Source organism: Triturus cristatus, chromosome 1_1 (genome assembly GCF_964204655.1).
Source record: "Triturus cristatus chromosome 1_1, aTriCri1.1, whole genome shotgun sequence".
Classification (NCBI taxonomy): domain Eukaryota; kingdom Metazoa; phylum Chordata; class Amphibia; order Caudata; family Salamandridae; genus Triturus; species Triturus cristatus.
In genome coordinates, this window is record NC_140579.1 from 780,167,359 (window position 1) to 780,193,015 (window position 25,657).

General features: G+C 46.5%; 1 protein-coding gene across 4 annotated transcripts in view; it reads left to right on the forward strand.

Moving 5' to 3' along the window:
• Nucleotides 1-25,657, forward strand: part of LOC146871072 (sortilin-like) — a 947,375-nt gene that overhangs the window by 453,775 nt on the left and 467,943 nt on the right. For 3 of the 4 annotated variants that reach the window (XM_085650259.1, XM_085650261.1, XM_085650263.1), the window contains 5 exons: nucleotides 13,265-13,409; nucleotides 13,882-14,037; nucleotides 14,819-14,925; nucleotides 15,862-15,964; nucleotides 16,200-16,368. In XM_085650259.1, the coding sequence (XP_085506385.1) occupies nucleotides 13,265-13,409; nucleotides 13,882-14,037; nucleotides 14,819-14,925; nucleotides 15,862-15,964; nucleotides 16,200-16,368 (680 nt within the window). The remainder of the gene's footprint in view (nucleotides 1-13,264; nucleotides 13,410-13,881; nucleotides 14,038-14,818; nucleotides 14,926-15,861; nucleotides 15,965-16,199; nucleotides 16,369-25,657) is intronic. The other variant, XM_085650260.1, reaches the window with a different exon arrangement.

The following is a 25,657-nucleotide window of genomic DNA, read 5'->3' on the forward strand; positions in this document are numbered from 1 at the left end:
AGCTAACGTCAGTTAGTGACCAGGAGGTCCACGGGTGGCGTGTGCAGAGCAAATAGTCACACGCGGGCTCCCATAGGTTTCAATGGGTGCGTAAAAAGTACAAAGTTACTGCAAAAGGAATCTTCCGGATGACCTAGGAACTTAAGATTTGGAACACAGGCACTAGAGATGTATTACTACACATGGGCACCGGAGTACCAGCTTTACCTCACCCACAGGAAGCGGGTGCATAGGCCTCAAAGTGCGTCGGGTTTCTTCTATCTGTTCCGTTGAGCCTGGGACAAAGATGCTGCAGGCGGTCGGTCGGGAAGAGATGCAGTGGATCCAAGAGTGGATCGGAGATGTTGAAGACCTGTAAGCAGAGGGGACAGTGTTCACAGTCACTAGCCAGTGACCAGCGTGGCACCAGGTGGGTACCAGGCGATGTCGGGTGCAAACAGGTGATGAGGGGTAGCTTGTCTCCGCAGCCACGTGGTCCCTGAAGGTCGACGACGTCCAGGAGTCGGCTCACGAGCTGTCCCACGCAGGCTCTCGCTGTCGGCGGTGTCGGCGACTTGATCGAAGCAAACAAGCCTTGGCAAAAGCAATTGCAGGAGGATTCGGAAATCAGCTGTTGGTTCTGACCAGCAAGGTCAGAGGGATTGCTCCTTTGGAGGGGAGCAAGGGCCAGTCTGGAGCAACCAGACCAGCGGTGTTTGTCGTAGATTTCGTCGCCAAGATGGCCACTAGCCAGCGGGCCAGCAACCGGTTAGGCGCGTCGAGTGGCAAAATGCAGAAGGGCCCCACGCAGATCGTGGAGATGCTGGAGGGCTCACCTTTGGTGCAGATGCTGCTCGAGGGTTGGGCTTCTCAGGACCCAAAGCACAACTTGGAGGGGGCCTCGGTTGTTGCACTGGTCAGCTTGTCGTAGTCGTTCCAAGATGGCTGGCTCCACGTGTCTCGGTGCCTCCACGGGTCTCCTCTTTGCAGGGACTGTGGATCGGGCGGTGAGAGGTCTGGAGGTCCAGGTCTCGTCAGTCTCTGGGCTCGGGCTCCGGCGGGAGGCGGCGGCAAAGCAGACGTTGATTCGCTGGATGGTGCTTGCGTTAGCAAGGTGGTCACTCCCTGACCACAGGGGAGATTTTCTTCAGTCTTCTGTGCAGCAGAATGTCGAAGTTCCCGTCTTCTTCTTAGTTTCAAGTTGATTCCAGGATGTCTGAAGTCTTAGGACACAGCTCCTACCTTTAAGCGGATTCTAGGGGCCGGACTACCTGCTAGGTCCCTCCCTAAGGGTGGGACCAGGAAGGGGGGTGGTTACACCCCCAATCCTTTGTCCAGCTCGCCCCAGGCCCGGGACTGGTGTGCCCCAGGACCGGTTTGAACTGGCATATGCACCGAGGCTCCTTGTGAGCCACAGGCATGTCTGGTTTCTTTCAAGCCCTACCTGACCAATACACAAAATCCTGTCTGGGGTGGTGCACGCACCTCCCCTGGCAGGAAACCCTTTGTCCACACCTCCCAAGCTGGAAGGACTCCCAGCAGCAGGAGGGCAGACTTGTGTCTGTGGTGGCAGCATCCATTTTGTGGAGCTGAGGCTATGTCTGATTTTACCCGGGTTTCAGGTACTGTACATGTCGTGTCCCTCTAGAAGGGTGGAATGCTAACCCCGTCGCCAGAATTGGCGAGGGGTTAGTATTCCAATTCGTATGACACCTTACTCGACATGTTTTGATAAAGCCAAACCAAAGATAGCATTTAACCGCGAGGTTCATAATGCACTTAAGAGTATATGGTATGACGATATCTGGAAACAGTAGAAGGAAGTTGTTCCGACCACTGTAGACAGGCTCAGCTCATGCCAGAGCACCATCTCACATGGAACCAAGCACTCTGCCTTCAGGATTGTTAAGGCCTGCTATAGGAGTGACTTATAGGTTACCAGGTGTCCCATTTAAGGTTAGGTATAGGTATACTACACCTAAGTAAGAGGTGATTACACCAACTTACCCCAGCTGAGTGATCAGCCAGTTGTGTCAAATCGTTAGGCCAAGCCTGGGGTGGCATAATACATGCTGCAGCCCTTGGCAGGCCTTGGGTACACCAATGCCCTGGGTACCTAGTGTACACTGGTACAGGGGCTGACAGGGTGATCCACTTCCAATTGGTTATGCACCTAGGGTGCATAGTTTTAGTTTAGTAGAGAGAACAGCAGGCTGGGGGTCTGATTGGCAGGCCCACAGCCTCAATATGTCAAAAACCAGTGAAGCAAAAAGCAAAAATTTGGGGTGACCATAGGATAGCAGACCCTACTCTCCTACACTGGCTCTGGTCTCTTTTAATTTTTCAAGTCTTCTCTGAAATAATTAAGCTGGTAAAAATACATTTGAGGCATGTGTGGCTGTAGGTACACATAGTATTTCACAAAACAGGTCTAATTGGAGAATTAGACACCACCCACCATACTACTCCTAAATAACTATCTCACAAAATGTATGGGACAGGTGAAAAAATAAAACAAAAATGTATAACCAAGTGAGTAAAATAATGGGCTAGGAAGCACTGCTGTTTAAAGACGAGAACCTTCACCCTAGGATTACATGCTTCATCATTGGGTCCCCTCTTCACACTGGGACCGTAAGATATTCAGTGCGGGCTACAACTCCCCCGTAGGAGATGAGCGGGGTGGTTTCTGTCATCCCTATCACTAAGTCTGTAGGGGAGGGAGGGGCAGAGTGCAAACAAAAAAATATGTGATTAAAACTATCTCTTGGTGGGTAAGGACAACTTTTATTCTGGTACCCCCAGTGGATAGGATTAAAAAACAAATCATGTGAAATAGGGATATAGATATTCACCTATTTCATATTATGGTCAACCTGTTTTCTGTCTAAATTGACCGACATGTTCATGGCATTCATCAGGACCAATATTGAGTCACTGCTTGTAATAGAAAGTGAAACAAATGAATAATTATACTTTCAATCATCTAGTGGCTATCCTATGGTACCGTCATCTAGTAGGGTCCACAAGGTGTTGGAAAGATATATAAACACAAGTTAAAATATTGCAAAATATTTGTTTGCCTCCATTATTTCACCCAATGGTGTCCATCACCAACACTGCAACTCAAGTGTAATATGAAATTAAATAGACTGATCTCCTTACCATTTATAACCTATACACAAAGCCCACCTTCATCAGTACCTTCATGCCGGGTCAGAGCTAAAAGGGTATATAAACATAGTATTGAGATTAACTCAACTGTATTTACATTTAAATACAATCTCTTGTCCTAATATCTACAGACACTATGACCACAGAAGGTCTCTGGTTTTATGAACAAAGAGGGGCTCTTGGTCATAAAATCTTCTTATATGTAATATGTATGTCTAAATGTCTCACAGAGCTATTTTATAGGAACATCAAGTTTTGTATATATCTGAAATGGAAACCAAAAGATAGGTGTAAACTCTCGCCTCCTCAAAAATCGTTAAGGAAGAAGAAAAGAGAGAGGAAAAAGTACTTAATGTACACCCTAACGTCAGACAAGATAACCAAACGTGGCAATTATTTTACAAGTGACGGAATATATGCTCCTATGGCCATCACCTATAATATATGCCCCAAGCTATAAATTCGGTCTTAATTACAGCCGGGCATTTGAGAATAAACATATGTCTTTGCAGACTCGTATTGCTCAAAAGTATGGAGTAGAAGATTTATGAAAACAAAAGATTGTACACCACATGACCGCCAATATATCAAGATTTTTAAAATTGTAAATTGTAAAACACAAGTACTGACAGATGTAATGTTTAACATTATCGGCCCGATAGTTGAATCTAATAGCTCTAGACTCCCGCAGCAGACGTCTTACCCGATTTGTCTCGACCGCAGAATACAGAAGGGCCGGCAGGGACGAGATTCAGGAAGACGCTGCCCTTTCAGCGTCCTTGAACGGAAATGAAGTTCAAGGGTCGGGTCATATCACGGGAATCATGGGAGTTGTAATTACAACCCAAAACGCCCCCCTGAAGCCACCACTTTCTAAAGAGCCCGAAGAGAAGAGGCGACTCTTAAAAAGATCAAGATGGAATTGAAAAATGCTATTAATACTATCTGAATGTAATTCAGTCACAAGAACTGAAAGTCCTGTTTTTGTGACTGAATTAACATCACCCTTCTGGAACTGGCAAAGACTAAAGCTAGGATAGTAAGTATTTCTGTCAAAAAGGCCGTAGATAAGTACTTCGTATGGCGGGAGAAAGTATACGAATACAATGAAAAGGTCGGCCAAACCCTCGCTTTTAGAGCAAGATTAACAACTGTGGGTGGACAAATAAAGGAAATAAGAGATCCGGTGCTTGGAGAGAAATCTGAACCGGCTGAGATTAGGGCGACAGTTCAGCGGTTTTACCAGCAATTCTATTCCAAGGCGAGTGAAGCCCCTAATACCATGGGGGAATATCTCTCTGCTTCATGTGAGGCGATCCTTGAAGAATCCGACATACCGAGAATTGATCAGTCTATTTCATTAGAAGAGATGGAATTTGCTATTAAGAGTTTAAAATCTGAGAAAGCGACCAACATGGAATCTATCCCTGGAGAATTCTATAAAATATTTGCCGGGGCACTTAAAGTACATCTAGCTGAACTGATGCGGGAAGAACAGAAAGGGAATACCCCCAGGATAGCTGGGCGACGGCTAGGATTGCAGTTTTCTAAAAAAGAACAAACCAGCTAAAGAGCTAGGCTCATATTGTTCTATTATGCTTATTAATAGTGACGCCAAGATTTATGCAAAAATCTTAGCTATGCTTCTAGCCACGGCTATCAGCCTTATCACATCTTCCGTACAACATGGTTTTATTCCCAGCAAGGGGACAGCCGATCATCATCCTCTTTGATGCTGCAGGGGTTATTAAAGATCCCATGACGCTAATTTTGCTAGACAAGGAAAAAGCATTTGATCGGGTTTCCTGGCTGTATCTCTGGGAGGTGATGGCTTATAAGGGGATTGGACATGGATTTATTAAATCCGTGAAAGCCCTTTATTAAAATTGCAGAGCTAGAATCTCTATAATGGGAGGCCTATCCAATGAAGTAATTATAGAACTATAGAACGAGGCACTAGGCAAGGATGCCCCTTTTCCCCACTAATGTTTGCCATCTATATTGACCCCTTGACTAACTGGGCAACCCGGCCGATTAAATCACCTGGGAGGGGGAGACAAAAATCTTGTTGTATGCTGATGATCTTGCCCTCGTTACTCCTGATCCCAGTGGCGCTATAGTAGAGATTGAAAAGGAAGCTAAGAGATTTGGCAAGTTTTCTGACCACCTTTTGAATAGGGAAAAAACCCAGGTTATTATCAACAAAGATGAACTCCTGGTTGATGGGTGGGTTGCAGAGGAAGCAGTGTATCTTGGGGTGGTTGTTAAAGCAGAGGTAGGAAAGATTGTGGAAGCTAACCTGACGCCCTTAATCTTCAAACCGAAAAAAGGTTTTTGGAGATGGAATAAACTGAGACTGTCAGTGATTGGGCACACCAATCTGATCAAAATGATATTTTTACCTAAGGTTTTTTATCTTTTCCGGGCTATTCCGTTTGAAATAGGTAATAATTGGTTTAAGTTAATCGATCAGATAGTGACTTGATTTTTGTGGGCATATACCAACCCCAGGAGAAGGCTAAGATTCTTGACTCTCCCAAAAGAACAGGGAGGGATGGCGGTGCCCAATTTTAAATTGTACTATTGGGCCGCTGCTTTACAACAACTGGTTTTCCTCACGGGCAAGAAGGGGGATGACAGGACGGGGGGGGGGGGGCAACCCGTCTATATACGAGCTTATACTGGGGGAAACAGACAGGGGTTGTCTTCTGCGACATCTCGAATTTGGATCTTATAAAAGAGTACGATTTAGGTTTGTAGTAGCGCCTTATCGCATATGGGGGAAAGTGCCTAAAACAATAGGCCTTGGGAGATATAATTTCTATACCCGATACGGGAGAATCCGCTATTGCCAGAGATCTTCCAAGACTCATATGTGTGCAGATAAATGACACATGAAGTTTGAACATTAGAGTACTTTTTTGTATGAGATTCATTTCAGTGTTTTGATATTATTCCCAATTTTTTTTTTTACCTTGACCATAAAGATTTCTTTAAATACCTACAAATTAGAGACTTTCTAATGAAGAAGGATGGTGGGATGAGGGGATTTGAAAAGATAGAAGTTATGGAGCTGAACATGGCAGACGATATCAGGAGAGGGGCCTTTGTTAAAGCCCTAAATAATGCAATGCAAGATGATTTATTAAAACATTCAAAGGGGTGGGAGGATAAGATTAACGCCCAACCGGATGATTTATTAAGGTCTTTGGAGGATGCTCATAGGTTTTTAATCCCAGCCAATTTACAGGCTCAGCACTATAAAACCTCCTTTAATCTTTATATAACTCCTGGAAAGATTGCCAAGTGGGGAGGGGTCACAAGGACAAGATGCCCCGGGTGTTAAGACTGCGGTAGATTTGGTCCATATGTTGGCTACCTGCCCTATGTTGGCCTATAAACAGAGATGAATACATTTCTGGTAGACAAATTAGGGATTGATATTACTTTAAACTCTTGATTTTGCTAGGGGTTGACGATGAGATAGTCCTAGCTAATGTCTAACCATTTGTTTGTCGCTATGGCTGTTTATCAGATTTGCTTGACAACAGCGTAGCTTGATCCTTCCCCCCCCCCCCCGCCAGTGTTTCAGCAGTGGAAGCCCTCTTAGTGTCAACTTATCATCTGAAAAGGGCCATCTATTCTCGGAAAAGCTAGAAGACCAGAAAAGAAATGTCAAGAGTATGGCTTCCTCTATGTAACTTGGAAACTATCTTATGATTTGAGGTAGCAACTGAACTTCCACCTGACGGCAGATGATTGGTCTAGGTTCTCTTTTCTTTCTGCCGTCCCCATACTTCTCCCTAGTGAGGCCTCCTTTGGCTTCTTTTTATTTTTAAGATGGCTGAAGGTGTATATATAGCCATGTATTTAATGTATATTTTTTCCTCTTTACAAAAATCTGTGTTTGTAATTTATTTGATGAATTGGTTAATAGTTAGCAAAAATGTCTGCCTGGGGAGGGGGTTATTATTATTATGAACAAAATCAATAAAAACATTTAAAAAACAAAACAAACAAAGTTCAGATCTATGTTGCGTACGTAACATGCATATACTTTTATAAAGACACAACAGCCAGCTTCTAAAGTCTCTAGACTGCATAATGTAACGTCAGAAGATGGTATGTATAACGCTCCACCTAGGTTAAAGTAGTTTACTGTAGACAGTTATAAATATAACCATAGTTTCCAAAGAGGACTAAAATTTCATTATCTAGTCTACATTTGGAATGTAAAATGTCAAAAGATGTCCCCTGTTATCACGTCACATCTTGTGAATAGTGCACTACCCTATAGGGAACACCAAGGGATATCGTAATTGAGTCCCTTCTTAGGGCTACCTATGGCTACCTATCTTGAAAACCCAATGTTGTTCTCTCTTAAAGAGAATCTTGTCTAGGGGACCCATTTGTGTGTCATAGTTGGGTTTATCTAGAACCACCCAAATCAAATTATTCTCTGTATGACCCAGCTCTAAGAAGTATCTTGTCAATTTTGTGTTTTTCTTGCACTTAATAGAGCTGCGATGTTCAACAATCCTGTTCCTCACTTTGAGTGGTCATACCCACAGACATAAGGGCACTTAATCAAGTAGATAACACTCCATAAATTACAGTTAGTATGCCTCGCCAAGAGCCAAGGTGTCTTCAGCCCTACATCTACACATATGCATACTCCTGCCATCTAGTGTTGGGCTGTGATGGGTACACGTTGTTTTTCTTCGAAGAAGTCTTTTAAGTAACGAGGTATTGTGACTCCTCTTGTTGGTAATGCACATGGTCATCAGCTCCATTGTTAGGTTGTTTTCTTTCCACTGACTGGTTCAGACAAGTGCTCTGGGTCGACACCATTGCAGTTCTCTTTTCTGGTTCACACAGATTCCTTCCCCTGTTGATAATGTATTTTGACCCGGTTTCCCTTAATCTCCTGTAAACATTTGGTTACTTTGCTCAAGTGGAGTCCGGGTTGACCGTGGCCCCTCCTGGCCTCGCCCTTCGGAAGCTACTTCTGTCTCTCGGTGGCGTATCTCTACCATGATTTGACTGTGATGGAATGGATGCCATTCCGATATTGACCTCGCTGCCATGTGAAATATCCTTGGACCAATCTCCATCAGGTCTGCCACTTGTGCCTGTCGCCCGAACACAATGCCTGCCACTCCTTCTGTTCCAAAAAGACTGTTTGCGACCTCTGAACAAGTCAGCTCTAGTTGTTGCGTAGGAGCGGTGATGACAACACAAACCTGTTTGGTCCCTAGGACATCAAGGAGGAACATCACCCACAACCGTCTGCTGCAGATGAAGAGGCTTTGTCCCTTGAAGAAAGTTCTGGCTTTGATCTAGAAATTGAGTACCTTCTGCCAGCGCAACACTCTGAGTAAAACAACTCCTATTGCATAACACTGCTGTCAATCAGAGCCGCCCTCTGCCAAAGAGCACACAGCCACTCTGAAGCACCAGCAACAGGCTTTCGGACCACCACTTCCTTTGGGCGATGGTCGGCACCGTCAGACCACTTTGTTCGCTCCTCCCAGCTCAGGCTCGGCGCCAAAGAAGCCTTTGAGACCGGTTTCTTCTTCACCGGCTACTTCCACACCAACCCTCGATGCCGATGAGAACCTTGGTTCTCTGAAGCTACTCCCAGAGACAAAGACTTTGGCATCGACCATCAAGACTCAAGGCGAAATCAGCTGGTCATCCACCCCCATACGGACCAAATACTTGCCCTTCCTTCATGTCCTGCTGTTGTTCCACCCTCGAAACCCCTGCTGTTCTTCGAGGAAGCCTTGGACATTTTCATTCCACCAAAACCGCGCAAGAAAGTTGCTAAGGCTACCAGCTCCTTCTCCCCAAGAACAGCTATTGTATGAACCTGTTCCTCACCTTTCACCTTCCCTGTCTGCTTCCCCCTTGACCTCACACTTAATTGGTCTCCTCACACTGACACGCGTGGGCATGGGGGAAGTAACGACCCATCTGACACCCCTCTGCAGGGTCACCCATTTGACTTGTATTATGCAGACCCACCGGGGGATACAGACCCTGATCTGTACCCCGCCTGTCCCTCCCCTCAGGATGATTCCACTTGTTACCAGTAACTCATTGGTAGGGTTGCCTTATTTCATAAGGTGGATCTTCATACAGTGCCCCTGGAGGAGGACTCCCTTTTGTAAACCCTCCCTTGTCGCTCTACTCAGTACCTCCCCATGCTTAAGGGCATGCTATGCCACATACCCAGTATCTTCAAGGACCCCATCTGGGCCGTGGTCATAATGCCTAGGTTGAATAAAAATATAAAGTCTTCCCCACTAGCCCTATTTACATTTGTGGCCAGATCCCACCTGACTCTATGATAGCCACTACTCAGTGTAAGTAAGCCAACTCCAAGGCCAGAGGAGATGTCTCGCCACCTGAGAAGGAAAGTAAGCGCATAGATGCGGTGAGCAATAGGGTGGTTGCTTAATCGGCCAACCAATGGCATATCACCAATTCTATCATTCTTTTTTCAAGGTATGACCATGCCCACTGGGACGAGATGGAGGAGCGCCTCCAATACCTTCCAGAGCAGCACCGAAAGAGTGGACATGAATTAGTCTCTTAGGGCAAGCAGATATTGAACACATCTATTCGCTGTGCACTAGATGCTGCAGCAACAGCTGCCAGGGAGGTGAATTCCAATGAACTTCCTCCTCGACACGCCTGGCTCATTATCTCTGGCTTCAAGCTGGAAGTTCAGCAGAGCCTGTTGAACATGTCTTTTGATGGGCAGCTTCTCTTTGGTCCACATTTGGACCAAATGTTAGAAAAGATCAAAAAAGGTATGGAGCCAGCTAAGGCAATGTGTGCAGTTCAGACACCTGCTCCCAAGCTCCTTTCGCTGCACACATTATCGTGGAGGCTTAAAGATCACCTGAAGCCACCACATCCGAGCAGCACACCCAGGGACAGCAATCCTCTCCCAGGGGTTACTTTAGAGGGTCCTTCAGGGGCAGCAACTATAGAGGCGGAGGTTAAGATGGCTCCTCGTGAGGAGCTGCAACCACCACCAAACCCTGACTTGGGGTACTGCCCAGAGTTCTACTCCATGCCACCAAACCTATCAACTTCTCATCACATAATGAGTTGAGACAATCTATGGCTGTTAAAGCAGGAGGTACAAGTGACCTTCGACAAAGATGCCATTGAGCTGGTGCCTCCTCACCAGCAGGGCCAAGGAGCCGATTCCTGTACTTCCTCATCCCCAAAAAACATGGACATTTTCCCACTATCCTTTACCTCTGGCTTTTGAATTGCTACACCCTGTTGGAGCACTTCCACATGACATCCCTGGAGGACATCATTCTGCTGCTATGTAAGATGATCACATGGTAACCCTCAAAGCACACTTCTACATTCCAGTACATGCGGTGCACCAATTCAAAGTTCTACCCATTGTGGCACTAAAACCCCAAGGATATTTACCAAATGTCTAGCAGTGGTAGCTGCAGAAACACCCTTCACATCTTTCCTTACCTAGATGATTGGCTGACGAAGAGCAGCACACAGTCGGACAGCAGTGTCTCTAATACAGAGGCCAGGATTCACAGTCAAAGTTATGAAGTTGCAGTTATGCCACAGCAGATCCATTATTTTTTACGGGAGATGTAAAATTCTATCATGGAAAAATCCTACCCCAACTAAGGGAGGACAATACCTCTTTTTCAGACACTATGTCCTCTTATAGTGTGGATGGTAAAGAAATTGTTGGATTCATGTATTGCAATAGTGCTGTACATGCTCCCATTGCAAGAGTTTCTGGCAAGGCAATGATCACAGGCAGAGGAGTCAATAGGAAGATCAAGTGTTGGCACCACCAAAGAGTCAACACGCTCAATTGGGGTGAACAACAAAAACATGTTGCTGGTCATGCCTTTTCTGGACCCTCAGCTGCAATTGACCGTTAACACAGATGCCTCACTCATAGGGTGGGGTGCAGGATTGTTCAATGTGCCTGGACGCAGGCACAACCAGGTTGGTACATCAAGTATCTGTAACTCATAGCAGTCAGATTGGCTCTCAGAATATTTTATAGTCTCATCAGCGGCAAGACCGTCTTGGTAAAGACAGACAACATGACAGCCATGTATTACATACAGAAGCAAACTAGGACTCCCTCATCCCATCTGCCAGCACTAGTCCAAAAGAGTTTGGCAGTGCTCCTCTCTGAAGCAGGATGCTTCAAGTCCACTAATGGGCGATAAATCCCCAATTACTTCAGAGGTACTTTCACAGATGGTGCATTCTCAAATTTGATCTGTTTGCCACAGGGCTAGATGCAAAAAGCCAGAACTTCACATCAGGGCCCACAGTCTAGAGGCAGTGTAATATGTATGAATTGTTGAGGGTTGTTTGCTAATGCTTTTCCTCCATTTCCTCTGATCCCTTACGGTGTGAGGAAAAGGAGACTAGTATCGATGACCCTCATTCTGGTGGCACCAACTTGGGTGAAACAGCCATGTTTTTCGATGGTGCTTGGAATGTCTCTACATTCTCATGAAAAGCTTCAGCTAAGACCAGATTTACTTACTTAGCACCATCATCAGCTCAGACACCTAGACATCAGGCACTTAAATCTAGCATTCTGGTACCTGAGGTCATAGAATTCGGTTACCTTAAGCTTTCAGAGCTGTGTACACGAATCCTGTGTGAGGCACATAAGCCCACCACATGTCTCTGCTATGCAGCAAAGTGGAACAGATTTGTTCATTGCTATTTGTGAAAACAGATACACCCCGACCACCCTCCAAAAAGCATCTCTGTAGGACATAACCTGCTATCTTTTACACTGCAAAAAGTGGGATCGATGTACTGCTCCTTGCTTTTACATTTTGATATAGTATCAGCGTTCGTGCAAAACAGCGAACATTTGTTTCTCTGAGATACCTATAGCCAATTCCTTCATGAAGTTCCTTAAAGGTGATTAAGATTTTCTCCAGTGCCAATCTGGAATTTGTACATAGGCCTAACAAGATTGACGAGTTCTCCTTTCGAGCAACTATATCCTTGAGACATGCAATTCTAGTCTTGGAAGGCAGCGTTCTCGCTTGTCCTTACAGAAGAGGAACCTTTCATTCTGGTGCAAAGTAATGTTGGTTTTTACAACAACCCTACATATTTTTCTTAAAGTTGTTGAACGTTTTCATGTAAACCAGAGTTGTCCATTGTCTTACCATACCCATAGACTGTGGTACAAAGGGAATTATACACACACACTTGTCAAGAGAGCACTGATATACTACATTAACTGAACTTAATCCACCCATAAGAAAACGCAACTCATTGTTGATTTTGCAAAGCCTCATGCAGGCAACCCTATTTAGAAGGGTGGTCTTGCTAGGCTGATTACTAAATGCATACAAACGTACTATACTTAGGCTAAGTGTATGTAAGATGTGGTGCCCACAGCAGAGTCAACTTGATAGAAGGCAGCTACCATGGCCTTCCTAGGGAACATACCCATGGCAGACTTATGTAGGGCTACTACCTGGTCAACACCCACATGTTTACGAAACATCAGAAGGCTTTAGTGGGCAAAACAGTTTGTTGAACTTTGCTCCAAAAATCTACATCATCCACTCCCTAGGCACTGCTTAGGGTAGGTACTGCATTATAATCTATTAAGAGCATGTCTATCTACAGAAAATATGCTATGAACTAAAAATCTAACACTGTAAGCATGTGTTCGTAGCTTGTAGTGCAGTAGAATCACGTTATTCCGCTTTCCTAAGAACGAGCAATGATCCAAAATGGTTTTTTCTGTCTTGGTTCATTTCTCTCCACTGATATTACCCACTTGCTGAGGGAAAACACTCTTAGAAGAAAAACAACTTGCATACATCCACATCCAGCACTAAATGGCAGGGGTATGCAGAGCATGCAAGTCTACAGCACTACAAGCTGCAAACATAAGCTTACAAGGTAAGTAACATTTTCCTTCTTCAGCTGCATACAAATAGGCTTTGATTCTGATTCTGTTATAGGAGTTGGACTTCTGTGAGCGGTTTAAGTATTCAAAACTAAACTTTTAATAGGTAGAGGGGCATTGAATTTAGATTTTTAATTTTCTTTGTAGGGAAATACACGGAGGATTCACGTCTCACAGGATCAGGGTGACACATGGAACATGGCACAATTGCCAGCGGTGGGACATGAACAGTTCTACTCCATCCTTGCGGCTAATGATGACATTGTGTTCATGCATGTGGATGAGAAAGGGGGTAAGGTGTTCATTCATTTGGCTAAGCGTCTTTGCAATGTGTTCATGAATTGGGATTTGCAGGTGGGTGAATAGAAAATGGTGAATGGATAAAGGTTTGCATGTACATCTGATCGACCAATATATGTTTTTCAAGAATGTGATTGTAAAAAGGGCGGTGTAGGCATTTGGATTTGAAGGAAATAAAGACCATGAAAGCATTACATGACAGACTGGCAGCTGCAAGGTGTAGAATGGAGGTAATAGCCTGTTATAAGAATAGTGGGCAGCCTAAGGCTGTTACCAATTGATCAGGGTGTACAGGCTAGATATGTAAGAGCATGAAGGCCTGTGAAATAGCATAGGCATTGAAGCTTGGATGCTGCTATGCGCACCTTTCATTAACTTGTGTATTTCTGTCTTTACGTAATTTAGAGCTGACTAGTCAGCCACTGCATATTATTGTAAGGTTTTGTACATTGCATTTGCTTTAGACTCTGGTTATGGTACGATCTACACCTCAGATGAAAGAGGAGTCCTGTACTCAAAGTCTCTGGAGCATCACCTGTATACATCCACCGGAGGAGATACTGATTTCACAAATGTGTCATCTTTGCGTGGGGTCTTTATCACCAGTGTGCTGTCAGAAGGTACCTTTCTCTGGCCTTGTTATGACCTAAACATAGTTTTCCAGGAGTTAATTGACTCACGCTGTGAAGTACTATGATCTCGCACCTCTGCCTGAAGAATGTGAAACCTGTTGGAATCTCCTTTTGTCAGCAACAAGCTTTGTACTACCTTTCGTGATTTGCATGGATCTCTAGCTACTGCATGTAGGGAGTGTCTAGCAGGTGCTTTTCTGAGTACCTGTATGTTCTTCCTTTCACTGCCTTCTGTATGCTACAGGAGTTATCGAACATTGCCTGTAGTGTGACTTAAATGTTTATCCTATTGAGACCTCTACCTGTGTTGTTTAGTTTTTCTATATTTTACCCCACTAATCCTTTCATTTTTGTTTCTCCTATTCAAACCATTGGTGTATCAAATTCTTTATTTTTGCCTCTCCTGTCTTCCCACATATTCCTCTATCATGTCTCTTGCCTTACTTTATGCCATCCCATGCCCTGTGTGCTATTTTTCACCTCTTGTGGCTCTTCTTTGCTAACTCTTTCACATCATCTGCTACTGCTATACCTTTTCCTAGGAGGTATGTTCTTTTTCAATAACGTGCCCATGGCCTGCCTTAAAATGTCTTTGTACAGTCTGCTTATATTGGGAGCCATGTGGTCATTGCTCATGCTAAAAGCTGTATTGGTGTGGTAAGAGGTCTCTTTACTGCTTGGCTGTGTTGCAGGTGTGGTCTGTGTTTACAGTAAGCTGTGTCCAGCTTAACTTACTCGGCTAATTCTCGTTTTCCCTCTATAACTCCAGATAACTCCATCCAGTCTGTGATCACATTTGACCAGGGTGGGGAGTGGAGCCCACTCGGGAAGCCTGAGCGCAGCACGTGTGATTTCACTGCAAAGAATAAGGATGAGGTGAGTGTCCGTTGGTGGCGTTGGCTCTGCGATGGCACTTTAGGGTGCTGGTGGTTGTGCAATGTTTTTTGCTGGTAATTGTGGTTGGTATATTATTATTACGAGTGATGTGCTGTGGTAGTCCTAGATCTCTGCAGGGGCTCTGATAATCCTTATTGATGGTGTGATTGTGATTCTCCTAAACTGTGTGGTTGTGGAATATCTTTTGCAGGTGGCAGTAGTTGATGGTTGGCCCTCACACATTGTGTTTGTATGCAATGTTTTTGTGGTTTGATACGCAGATTCTTGGATGATCCTGCAGCTGATGGTAGTTGTGGCATGATCCTAACCAGAACTGCTGTTGACTTGCAGCTGTGTGTGGTTGTGGGATACTCCTTACAGGTGAAGTAGTTGTGGAGTGGTCCTTTTCAGGCATGTTGCCATTTGATAGTCATTGCTGATGGTGTGGTGGTCTAATGGTTTTCAAAAGGGAAGCTAGTAGAGTGCTGCCTGCAAGTGTTGTGGTTGTGGGAAGGTCCCAAATGGCCAGGTGGTTTTGTGATGGTGCACTGACAGACCCAGTATTGAGGAGCTGGAAAACAAATTCCACACAAGTCTGTATTTTGTACACTTTCTCCCTAAGCTGCCACTTCTGGATACATTGTTAACTAAACATGTTTTTAACTTAGAAGTTTTCTCTATACTCTTCTGTCAAGGCTCCTCTCAGTTAACACTTCTATTGTGTTTCCTTTGCTCTTTGCTTGTCCTGCCATGTTCCCAATCAGTGACCTTACTGCTCATCCTTGTACTATCTTAAGTCCGTGCTTACTGTGCTTCTCTGTTTTAACAGTGTCTTTTCCTTCAGATACTTACTTTCTTTTTTCATAACTGCATTCTTATCCTTAATATTCTGTGAACACTCAGCTTCATTAACTTATGTGATCTATTCTTTTGCAGTGCTCTCTTCACATTCACGCTTCGTACAGCATCTCCCAGAAGCTGGATGTCCCGATGCTTCCTCTCTCTGAACCTAAAGCTGTCGGGATCGTCATAGCTCATGGTAATTATTTCTTCCTCTGTCTTTGAGTAAATTATTTTGATGCTGTAGCCAAAGGATCAAAGGTTAACTTAAACCAAGCGATTGTCTTTGTTTCTTTAGTATTGTCCATCTTTTTTTTAATTCTACTGTGCTTAACAGGGAAGGACACAAGAGCTGTACCAGGAAACCAAGTTAAGCTTTAACTCACTTAAGCATGGTTCTGTTTGTGCTGCAGAGGTCTTGCTTTGTCTTACAGGCAGTGTTGGTGATGCCATCTCTGTATCAAAACCAGATGTGTACGTATCTGATGATGGAGGCTATACATGGAGCAAGACTCTAAAGGGACCCCATCACTATGCCATCTTGGACTCTGGTGGAATCATCGTGGCTATTGAGCAGAGCGCCAATCCCATCAGTGTGATAAAGTATGTGTACAATTCCTACCTCTGTGTGTATACAACATGTGACAATAGTACTTTTGGTCTTATGGATGATTTTGCTATACAGAAGGTGAACAGATTTTGTTTTGCACATTGCATTTTGTTTAATAGAGCTGCGCAAAAAACTTATTTCACTATCATTTGATTCACTAGAATCTTATATGTGATAGAGATTTCTAGCTGCAGATGCCTTGCCATAGATTATTCCAAGGTGTCAAACTGTATCCAGAAAATTTTGACCAATACCTTGTGCGTGCCGGTTGGTTCTGCATGGCTTCATCCATGCTGGAATTGACATGCTCAGTGCCCATATTGGTGCCAGCCGAGCATACTGACCTCAATTCCTTCTTTTCCACACCATCATCATGGATCCGGATCAAGTGCGCCTCAGTAATCTTTTTGGTTGACCTTTTAGTCTATGACTAGTGTGCCTTTTGGTATTTTTATGAGATGTCCCTGAAGAAACCCACGAGGTTCAAAACTTGTGGCTCCTATCATCGATAGATGTCGGTGACAGACCCCCCACTTGGTATGTCTGTGGTGCCTTGATAGGGACCACGACTCCACGTCATGTGCAGTGTGCAAGACGATGACCCCGAAGGTAATCCACAAGCAAGTCATAAAGCTTTTGACCGCCCGTCAGGCGCCTCAGCCCCGCTCCATATCCTGTTCACGTGGAATGTCTCGGAACCAATTATGGAGTCACATTTGTCAGTTTTCGTCTCACTCCAAGACTACTCCTGGTAGGTTCTATAAGAAGTCCAAAAAGTTGAAACACTGACTTTTTCACACCGCTCCCATTCTTCGGATTACTTGAGAGAAGGACGCCACGAGCATCTACCTCGCTCGCAGGTGGTCCCTTAGCAGCTCTGCATTTACCCAAATTTCCTTGAGTCCAAGCAACCCCCACCCAGCTCCAAGAGTCTTGAGGTTGTGGGCCTAATTATCGTGTGGTTGAACCCCTCTGCAGCACCTTTGCGTCCCACGGATTCGGGAGGGTCGTTGACTGGAGCTCCTCCACTGGGTTTTCGATCTGCGCCAGTCGAACCATTAGGATCCGCTGGATCTGGTTCAGCCCCGGCCACGACTTCGTGACCTCTTTTGTGGCCATTCCAATTGGAGCCGTTCCAATGCCACCGACACCCATCAGTGCTGCCAAACTCATCGTGATTCCCAGCTCCGATACAGAGCAAGACCAGCTTTGCTTGACGTTGGTTCTGTGCTGACCTGGCCTACTCTGCCTGAATTGGAGACAGAGCCCTATTTCACTGAAGGGCTAGCTGAGAAACACAAATGGAGAGGATCTAAGAGGATCCCTATTTTTACACTGACTCCCTAGCAGATTCCATGGCAACTTGTATGAGGACCTTGCTGATAACAGTGGTCTGGATACCTCACTAGACACTGGCCTCCTCTCTTCTCCCAAAGTGGATACAGAGGAAGTGCTTCCTTTGCGATGGAAGTCCGAAGGGCGGCTGTGGCCCTGAACATAAAGCTGCCTACAGTCCAAGTCAAAATGAACATTTTGACAGGGATGCTCCAACTGGTGTTATCCTCATCAGAACCCTTACTATCCTTCAGCACAACAACCTCCTGGACCCCTCCCAATCCATATTTCAAGCCAACCACAGGACCAAGACAGCCCTGATCGCATCCACCAACGTCAGGGCCCATCTGGACCATGGCAAAACAGCAGCCATCAACCTTCTGTACCTTCCAGCTGCCTTTGACACAGTTCTTCCTTCACATCCTGCTACCTAATGAAAATACTCCACCACATCAGAATCCAGGGAGACGTCTTCAAATGGATCGCCTCTTCTCTCCCGTAAAAACTCAGAGAACCCAGCTTCCACCATATACCTAGGCGCCCCAAAAGATCATCTGCAGCATCCCTCAAAAATCGTCCCTTAGCCCCACACTCTTCACAGCTACATGACCCCCCTGGCCAGCACCGTCCAGTCACACAGACTCAACATCTCCTACGCCAACTACACTCAGCTCATCCTCTCATTGTCAGATGGGCCCCTCCACCACCAGAGCCAACTTCAACAGAGGAACGTCGCTGACTGGATGAAGGACAACTGTCTCAAACTCAACACAAACAAGTTGGAAGTCCTCCTCTTTCTCTTTGGCAACAACACCTCGCCATAGTCCGATGCACGAAGGATTGTAGAACTCAACGCACCCTTGCTCCAACAGACCGCACTAGCAACCACATCAAACTAGACAGCAAGCTTTCTATGAAGAAACAGGTGAATGCAGTCTCATCCGCCTGCTTCCGCCCCCTATGCAGGCTCTGCAAGATCTTCAGGTGTCTCCCAGTCACCACCAGAAGGACCGTCGCCCAGGCCCTTGTCACCAGCTGACTGGACTATGGGAATACACTCGATGTAGGAATCCCCTCACACATACTTAAGAGACTATAGACAATACAAAGCTCAGCAGCGATACTCATCCTCTACCTCACCAGGAGGACCCACATCACACCCCACCTCAATAAACTACACTGGCTCCCCGATCCAGAAGAGATGCCAGTTCAAAAGGCTAACCCACGTGTAGGAGAGTAGGATCTGCTTCACGTTTACCCCCACTTTTTGCTGGTTTTTTACTGTTTTTCGACTTTAGTCTGGCTGGGACCCTGCTATTCAGGGCCCCAGCCTAGCTGCTTCCTCTACAAATTGATTGCATGTACTTTAGGTACACTCCAGATTGGATTCTGGGGCACCCTTGTGAGTCCCTAGTATATGGTATACTATGTATCCAGGGCATAGGTACCCCAGAGGCCTACAAGGGGCTGAAGCATGTATTATGCCACCCCTGGGAAGCCTTCCAAAACGACACCACAGGTCTGCTACTGCAGCCTGGGTAAGGTGGTGCATGCACCCTTTACTGAGGTATAGGTTCACTATACCTCACCTATCATTGCCCATAGTAACCTATCAGTCACCCCTATGGCAGGCCTTATCAATCCGAAAGGCAGGGTGCTTGGTTATATGTGCCCAGGCATGAGCTGAGCCCCTCTGCAGCCTTCAGAATCAGTGGTGCAGCCTGACCATATACTCTTAAGTGCATTATATCTTAAACGGTTAATGCTAACTTTGGACTGGTTGCACGGAAACTTGTCGCGTTTGGTGTCAAACAACTTGAAATCAGACCCCCATATCAGCTCTTGATGTGAGGATATGATCCCACCCTTCTAGAGGGAGAGACATGGCAGTACTGGTGTACCCGGTAGAAATCTAATAGAGCCCTGGCATCACAAAACGGATGCTGCAGCCTACATACACGGGTCTGGCCTCCTGCTGCTGACAAACTCTGGCAGGGGAGGCCTGGACAATAGGTTTCCTGTCACAGGGAGGTGTAAGCATCTACCAGACAGGCTTATGTGTATTGGGGCTGGGCGGGAGCACTCTCTGAGTGCTTTGAAGTCCTGCACTGGGGGCACATTTGGTGTCCCTGTGCATAGTCCAGCTCAAACCGGTTCAGGGGCTTCCAGCCCCTGCTCTGGCGCGAAACTGGACAAAGGAAATGGGTGTAGCCACCCCTCTTTCCAAACCCTCCCATAGGTGGGTCCCTAGAGCTAGTCCAACCCCTTCCTTAGGTATAAATAAGGAACCTCTGTAACCAGAATTTTAGATATCCCAGGACAAAACTCTGAAGCTGAATCCTGCAACTTCGACGCTCTACTAAAGACTAGAGGACTGAAGAAATCTCCCTTGAGGTCAAGGAGTGACTCCCCTGCTTGGCAGGCACCAACAAAGCATTTTGCCGGTCTGCAGTTACGAAGCTCCCGCCGGACTCTGAAGTATTTGCAGCCCAGGAAGAGGATTTCCAGACACCTCAGAGGCCGACCTGAGTCCCCAGCAAAGGTGAGACCCGCAGCCCTTGTGAGTAGCGTGGAACCGGAACTCCTGGTCACCGTACACTTTTGCAAGTGCATTGACTTCTCGACGTCTCTTGAAGTCGTGCTTGGGGTTACTTGTAGCCCCCACCTCGAGCAGAGAATCCACTGAAGATTGTCGGCGTAGTCACCCTGAGTGACCAGTGAGCCGCCATTTTGTGGTTCCTCTCGAGGTCCCTTCGCGATCCCTGGTGCGTCGACTGATGGGTCCCTGAAGGGGTAACTTTGATTTTCTTTGGGTTTCCTTGGTTGCTCCAGACGTGCCCTGACTCCCAACCAAGTGGTGAGTCCCCCAGACCTTGCTGGCCTGCACCGAAGCATCTTTCTCCTTTCTGCGTGGGTTGCTGTTGCCAAGGCTTATTATGTCCAATCCAGGCACCGACGCTGCAGCACTCGACATCCTTCGTGGGACAGCTCGAATCCAGCTCCTGTTGACCTTGACGCCTCCTGGTCCTCGTGGCTGAAGAGTCAAGCTTCACCTTCTTCACCTGAAATCACCCGACATCGGTGGGCATCCGCCTATCGCCTTCCTGGTCACTGGCAAGTGACCCAGACTCTGTCCCCTCTGCTTTCAGGTTCTTCTCAACTTCGATCCAGGCTTGGATCTCTTCGGACACTTCGCATCTTCCCGGCAGCAGCACTTCTTTGCCAGCTCCCATTGAAATCGACGGCCCGACCCGACACCATTTGACACCTATGCACCCGGCTTCCCTGGGTGAGGTAACTTGAGTACTCCGGTGCTCCCGTGGGTGTTGGCCCTAGAACTTCCTAAGTCCCAAAGGGTTTGGTCCTGACTCGTTTCTAAGCGTCCCTAATCTTTAAAAATCTAACCGCGACTTTCCCCATAGAAGCTAACGGGAGCTTGCGGCTGTGTTCTCACACTGCACACGGCCCCCGTGGGTCCCCTGTGTCACTACCTTGGGTGGTTTCTTGGGGTCCCAGCGATTCTTCAGGCTCTAAGCCTTGTGTCTAGTTAAGTCGTGGTTCTTATACCACTATTTTAGTATATGGCTCGCCCCAAGGGCCTGACATATATTTGTGCTATTTTACTGTGATGTTTGAAGTGTAACTTATGTATTTTGACCTCTAGCCTCATAAAGAGACTAGGAGGGTGTGTTTAGTAATAAATACATATATTTTATATATATACCTGGTGTGGTTGTCTTTTCATTTGATCATTCAAGAGATTATAGACTGGTAAAACAAGCTGCTTTACATTCCTTCAAGACTTAGCCTGAAGGCTGCTCTCCATAGCTACCTCTAGGATACCATTCAATAAAGGTTGTCTTTAACCTATAACTAATAAGGGGTTGTTTGGACTGGTACAGGGTGGCCACTATAATTAGTGGACAGCATATACCAGGCCACCTTCTCACATCACGCATACAAAGCCCTACACAACGAAGGACCTGCATACAATAACAAACTTCTGACTTTACACCAACCTACCAGACACCTACGATCTGCTTCCCTGTTCCTCGCAGACGCCCCCCGGATCCGCCGAACCAACAGCGGAGGACGTTCTTTCTCGCACCGGGCGGCCAAAGCATGGAACAACCTCCCCCTGCACCTCCGGACTGCCTCCTTAATCTAGCAATTATGGAAAGAACTCAAGACCTGGATGTTCGAATGAACAAACCACCACACAGCAGCCAGCATCTCCAGCGCCCTGAGACCCTCTCGGGTGATTGGCCACGCTATATAAATGTTTGATTGAACAAAGCCCTCACTGATGTCTTGCTCTGGGCATGTACCAATCCCTGCACAGTCACTCCTGTACACAGGACCATTGCTCGCTGTAAATACCCTGCTCCAGGGGTCCCAGCCTTCCTCTCCTATCACCGTATGCTGTAGAGTCTGGTAGTCCAGGCCTCAATTTACAGAATCAATTGTGGCGCGTTCCCTACAACACCACCGGATAGGGAAGCCAATAAGCTGGAAACCTTTGGAAAGAGGATATTTTTCTTTCGCTTGCCTTGCACTTTGGTGCTTAAACACTGCATGCCTATTGAGCCGTTATTCCCATACTGTGTGGAATAAGTTTGTGCAAGTGCTGCCTATGGTTTCAGATGACTCGTGCCAAACTTTCCCAAGCTATTGCTGATTGGCAAGATGCAGCAAAGTTCACAAGCAGATGCAGGTTGGATACAACAGACTCCCTGGGCAGAGCCATTGCTCCTATGGTGACGCTTCAACGTCACTCCTGGTTGGGGATGTCTCTCTCATCTACATGCATTTCTCAGGAACCAGTCTCTTTGAAGACATGGCGGATTTGGCTTTGGAGAGATTTAAGGACAGTAGGGCCACTGCTAGATCGTTGGGGGCTCTGTGGCCCCACGGCAGCCACATTATGCCTCTCCGTGGCTTCAGTAGGGGCCATCAGCACCTCCTTTAACCCCTAGCCACCACGTCCAGCAGGCTCAGATCTATCATGGCCACAGCTCCCACAAGTCTTGGGGGCCCCAAAGCCAGAGGTCCACCAAATTTGACCCGCCCTGCCAACTGTACAGTCAAAGCCTCTTTGGTTTGCCCTCAAACATGGGTATCTGGTTGGGGGCAGAATCTGATGCCATCTGCACCAATAGAGTAAGATCACTGCAGACAAAAGGGTGCTTCAGATTGTCCAATGGGGTTACACCCTCCTGTTTCAAAAAACCCGACCACCACTCCCTCCGTCCCCAGATCGGCTGACAGAGGACCACCTTGCGCTCTTGCGACAGGAAGTACTGGCCCTTCTGGCCAAAGGAGCATTTGAGACTGTGTTAGCATCAGAAGTAAGTTGTAGTTGTAATTTTCCCTACTTTCTGGTGCCAAAGAAGGATGGAGGCCTCCGCCCTGTCTTAGATCTGCACCCTCTCAATTACTGCTTAAGGAAGGAAAAATTCAAGTTTCTCACCCTGGCTCGGGTCTCATCAGTCCTCGACCCTGGAGACTAGATGGTAGCTTTTGACTTGCAAGACACCTATTTCCACATTCCTGTCCAGCCTGCCCACATACGGGACCTGCGGTTCATGAGCATTATCAGTTTTCTGTGCTCCCCTAAAATCTTACCAGTGACCCTCGAGTGTTGACCAAGGTGATGGCAGAGACAGCAGCACTTATGCGGAGGTAAGGGCTTGCAGTCTTCCCCCTACCTCGACGATTGGCTGTTGAAGGTTGGCTTGCCCCAGGGAGTCGTTTCCCAGCTCCAGACTACAGCGGACCAACTGCATTCACTGGGGTTCACTGTCTGCGTGTCGAAGTCACGCCTGACTTCCTCTCAGATGCTCTTTCATCAGAACCATTCTGGACACAGTGCAGTTTCAGGCCTATCCCCCCTGGTTGACACAAAGTCTTTCTTCCTTCGGTCAAGGGAAGGCTAGTGCAAGCGCTCACAGTCAACACCACAGGCCATGCAGTACTACAACAAACAGGGCAGGGCAGGGTGGGTAGTGGCCCCTTTGTCAAGATGCCCTGCGTCTCTGGACATGGCTGGAACGTTAGAGCATTTCTCTGATGGTTCACCATCTGGGGGCTGCCAGTGAAGTCAAACTCAACCAAAAATGCCTAGCCCGAATGGTGTCTTCATTCAGAGGAGTTTCAAGGTCTCTTCCGAGATTGGTGAGGAGCCTGGTTAGATCCATTAGTCACTGCCGATCGCGCAATGTCAGCACTTCTGCTCTCTGGAGTTTCCAAGGATGCACTCACTAGGATACCCATTTCTTCTCGAGTGGAGCTCAGGACTCTTCTGGCGATACCGCTCCTGTCCAGTGTTCTAAAGAGGATCAAGAACCACCTGGCCCAAGTCATCGAATTGCCTCCGGCCTAGGCATAGAGGGTATGGTGTCCTGAACTCCTTAGGATGAGCATCTGTCCTCCAGTCAGGTTGCCCATTCAAGAGGATTGTCTGCTACAACAGAAAGGCAAGGTACTGCATCCAACCCTGTCCACTCTCCACCTTCATGCTTGAAGATTGAATGGCAAAAGTTGAAGCTGTTTCATCTCCCTCTGAATTATGTGATGTCATTCTGGCAGCCAGGTGTTTTTCTACCAAAACCAGCTATGCCTGCAGATGGGACAAGTTTTTGGCCTGGTGTACATCTAAATCTGTTGATCCTCACTCTACACACTTGTCTGAGGTTCTCCTTTTTGCTCTTTCCCTGACCCGGCAAAGCTTTGCTTTGGGCATAGTGAAAGGGTGTCTGTCTGCCATTTCTGCCTTTCTGTGGTTGCTGGATCAACCATCCCTGTTTAAGTAACTTGTTGTGACTAGATTCCTTAAAGGTTTGCAGCATATGCTTCCTCCCACACCCTTCATTATGCCGCCATGGGATTCGAATTTAGTTCTCACATTCCCGGAGTCCTCTCCATTTGAGTCGAGGCACAGTTGCCCTCTAAAGCTCCTAATGATCAAAACTGTCTTCCTTGCAGTGATAACATCTGGCAAACACTTTTGTCTTCCCAGATAAGCTATTTTTTAGAACTCGAGCTTCCATTTTGCCAAAGGCGGTCTCACCTTCTCATGTCGGGCCGAGCATCACTCTGCTGAGGAGGAGAGACTCCACCGCCTAGATAAAAAAATGCGTTGTTGTTCTACGTTGATTGTATCGAAGAATTCCAGGTGAACCATCAACTCTTTATTGGATTTGCAGTGGCAAAGAAAGGGAAGGTAATTCAGAAGATAACCATCTCTCTATGGATCACCCTCTGTGTTAAGATCTGATGCGCAATTGCCAAGAAACAGCCCCCTAAGGGCATAAGAGCTAACTCCACCAGAGTTATAGCTGCAACCACATTTTGGCTAGAGGAGTTCCAGTCCTGCACATCAGTCAGGCAACTTTGTGGGCATCACTGCACATGTTTGCCAAACACTAGGGCCTCAACAGTCCGGTCCAGCGAGTTGGGCATTTTGCCTGTTTGGTCCTCCAGGACTTCGTACTTGAGAACAGTCCGCAGACTCACCTCTGGAAGGAGATACCGTTGGTATTGATCTTAAGGTGCAGAATCTGCGGCTAGAAGTCTCTATCAGATGATCAAGTTACTTACCTTTTGTAACGCTTTATCTGGTACAGACTATCTAGCCACAGATTCCTTACCGACCCTCCCATCCTCAGCATTCTGTGAACTGTCTACTCTCATTCAGAGATCCTGTTAAACCTCACAGGTACACTAGTCATTCCTCCTCAGCTTGGCCCTGTGATTCTGGTGCAGAAGAAATAGTCAGAACTGTTACTGCACTGGGGTGACGCTGATATAGGCACCGCGCAAGTCATTTCTAGCATGGATGATGCCAACGACACCACACAGAGCCTACCGACGCCACCTACCGGCGTGCGAATGGAATTGCTAAAAACGTTGGACCTAGTCTGACACCCAGAAATATTCTAAGATAAG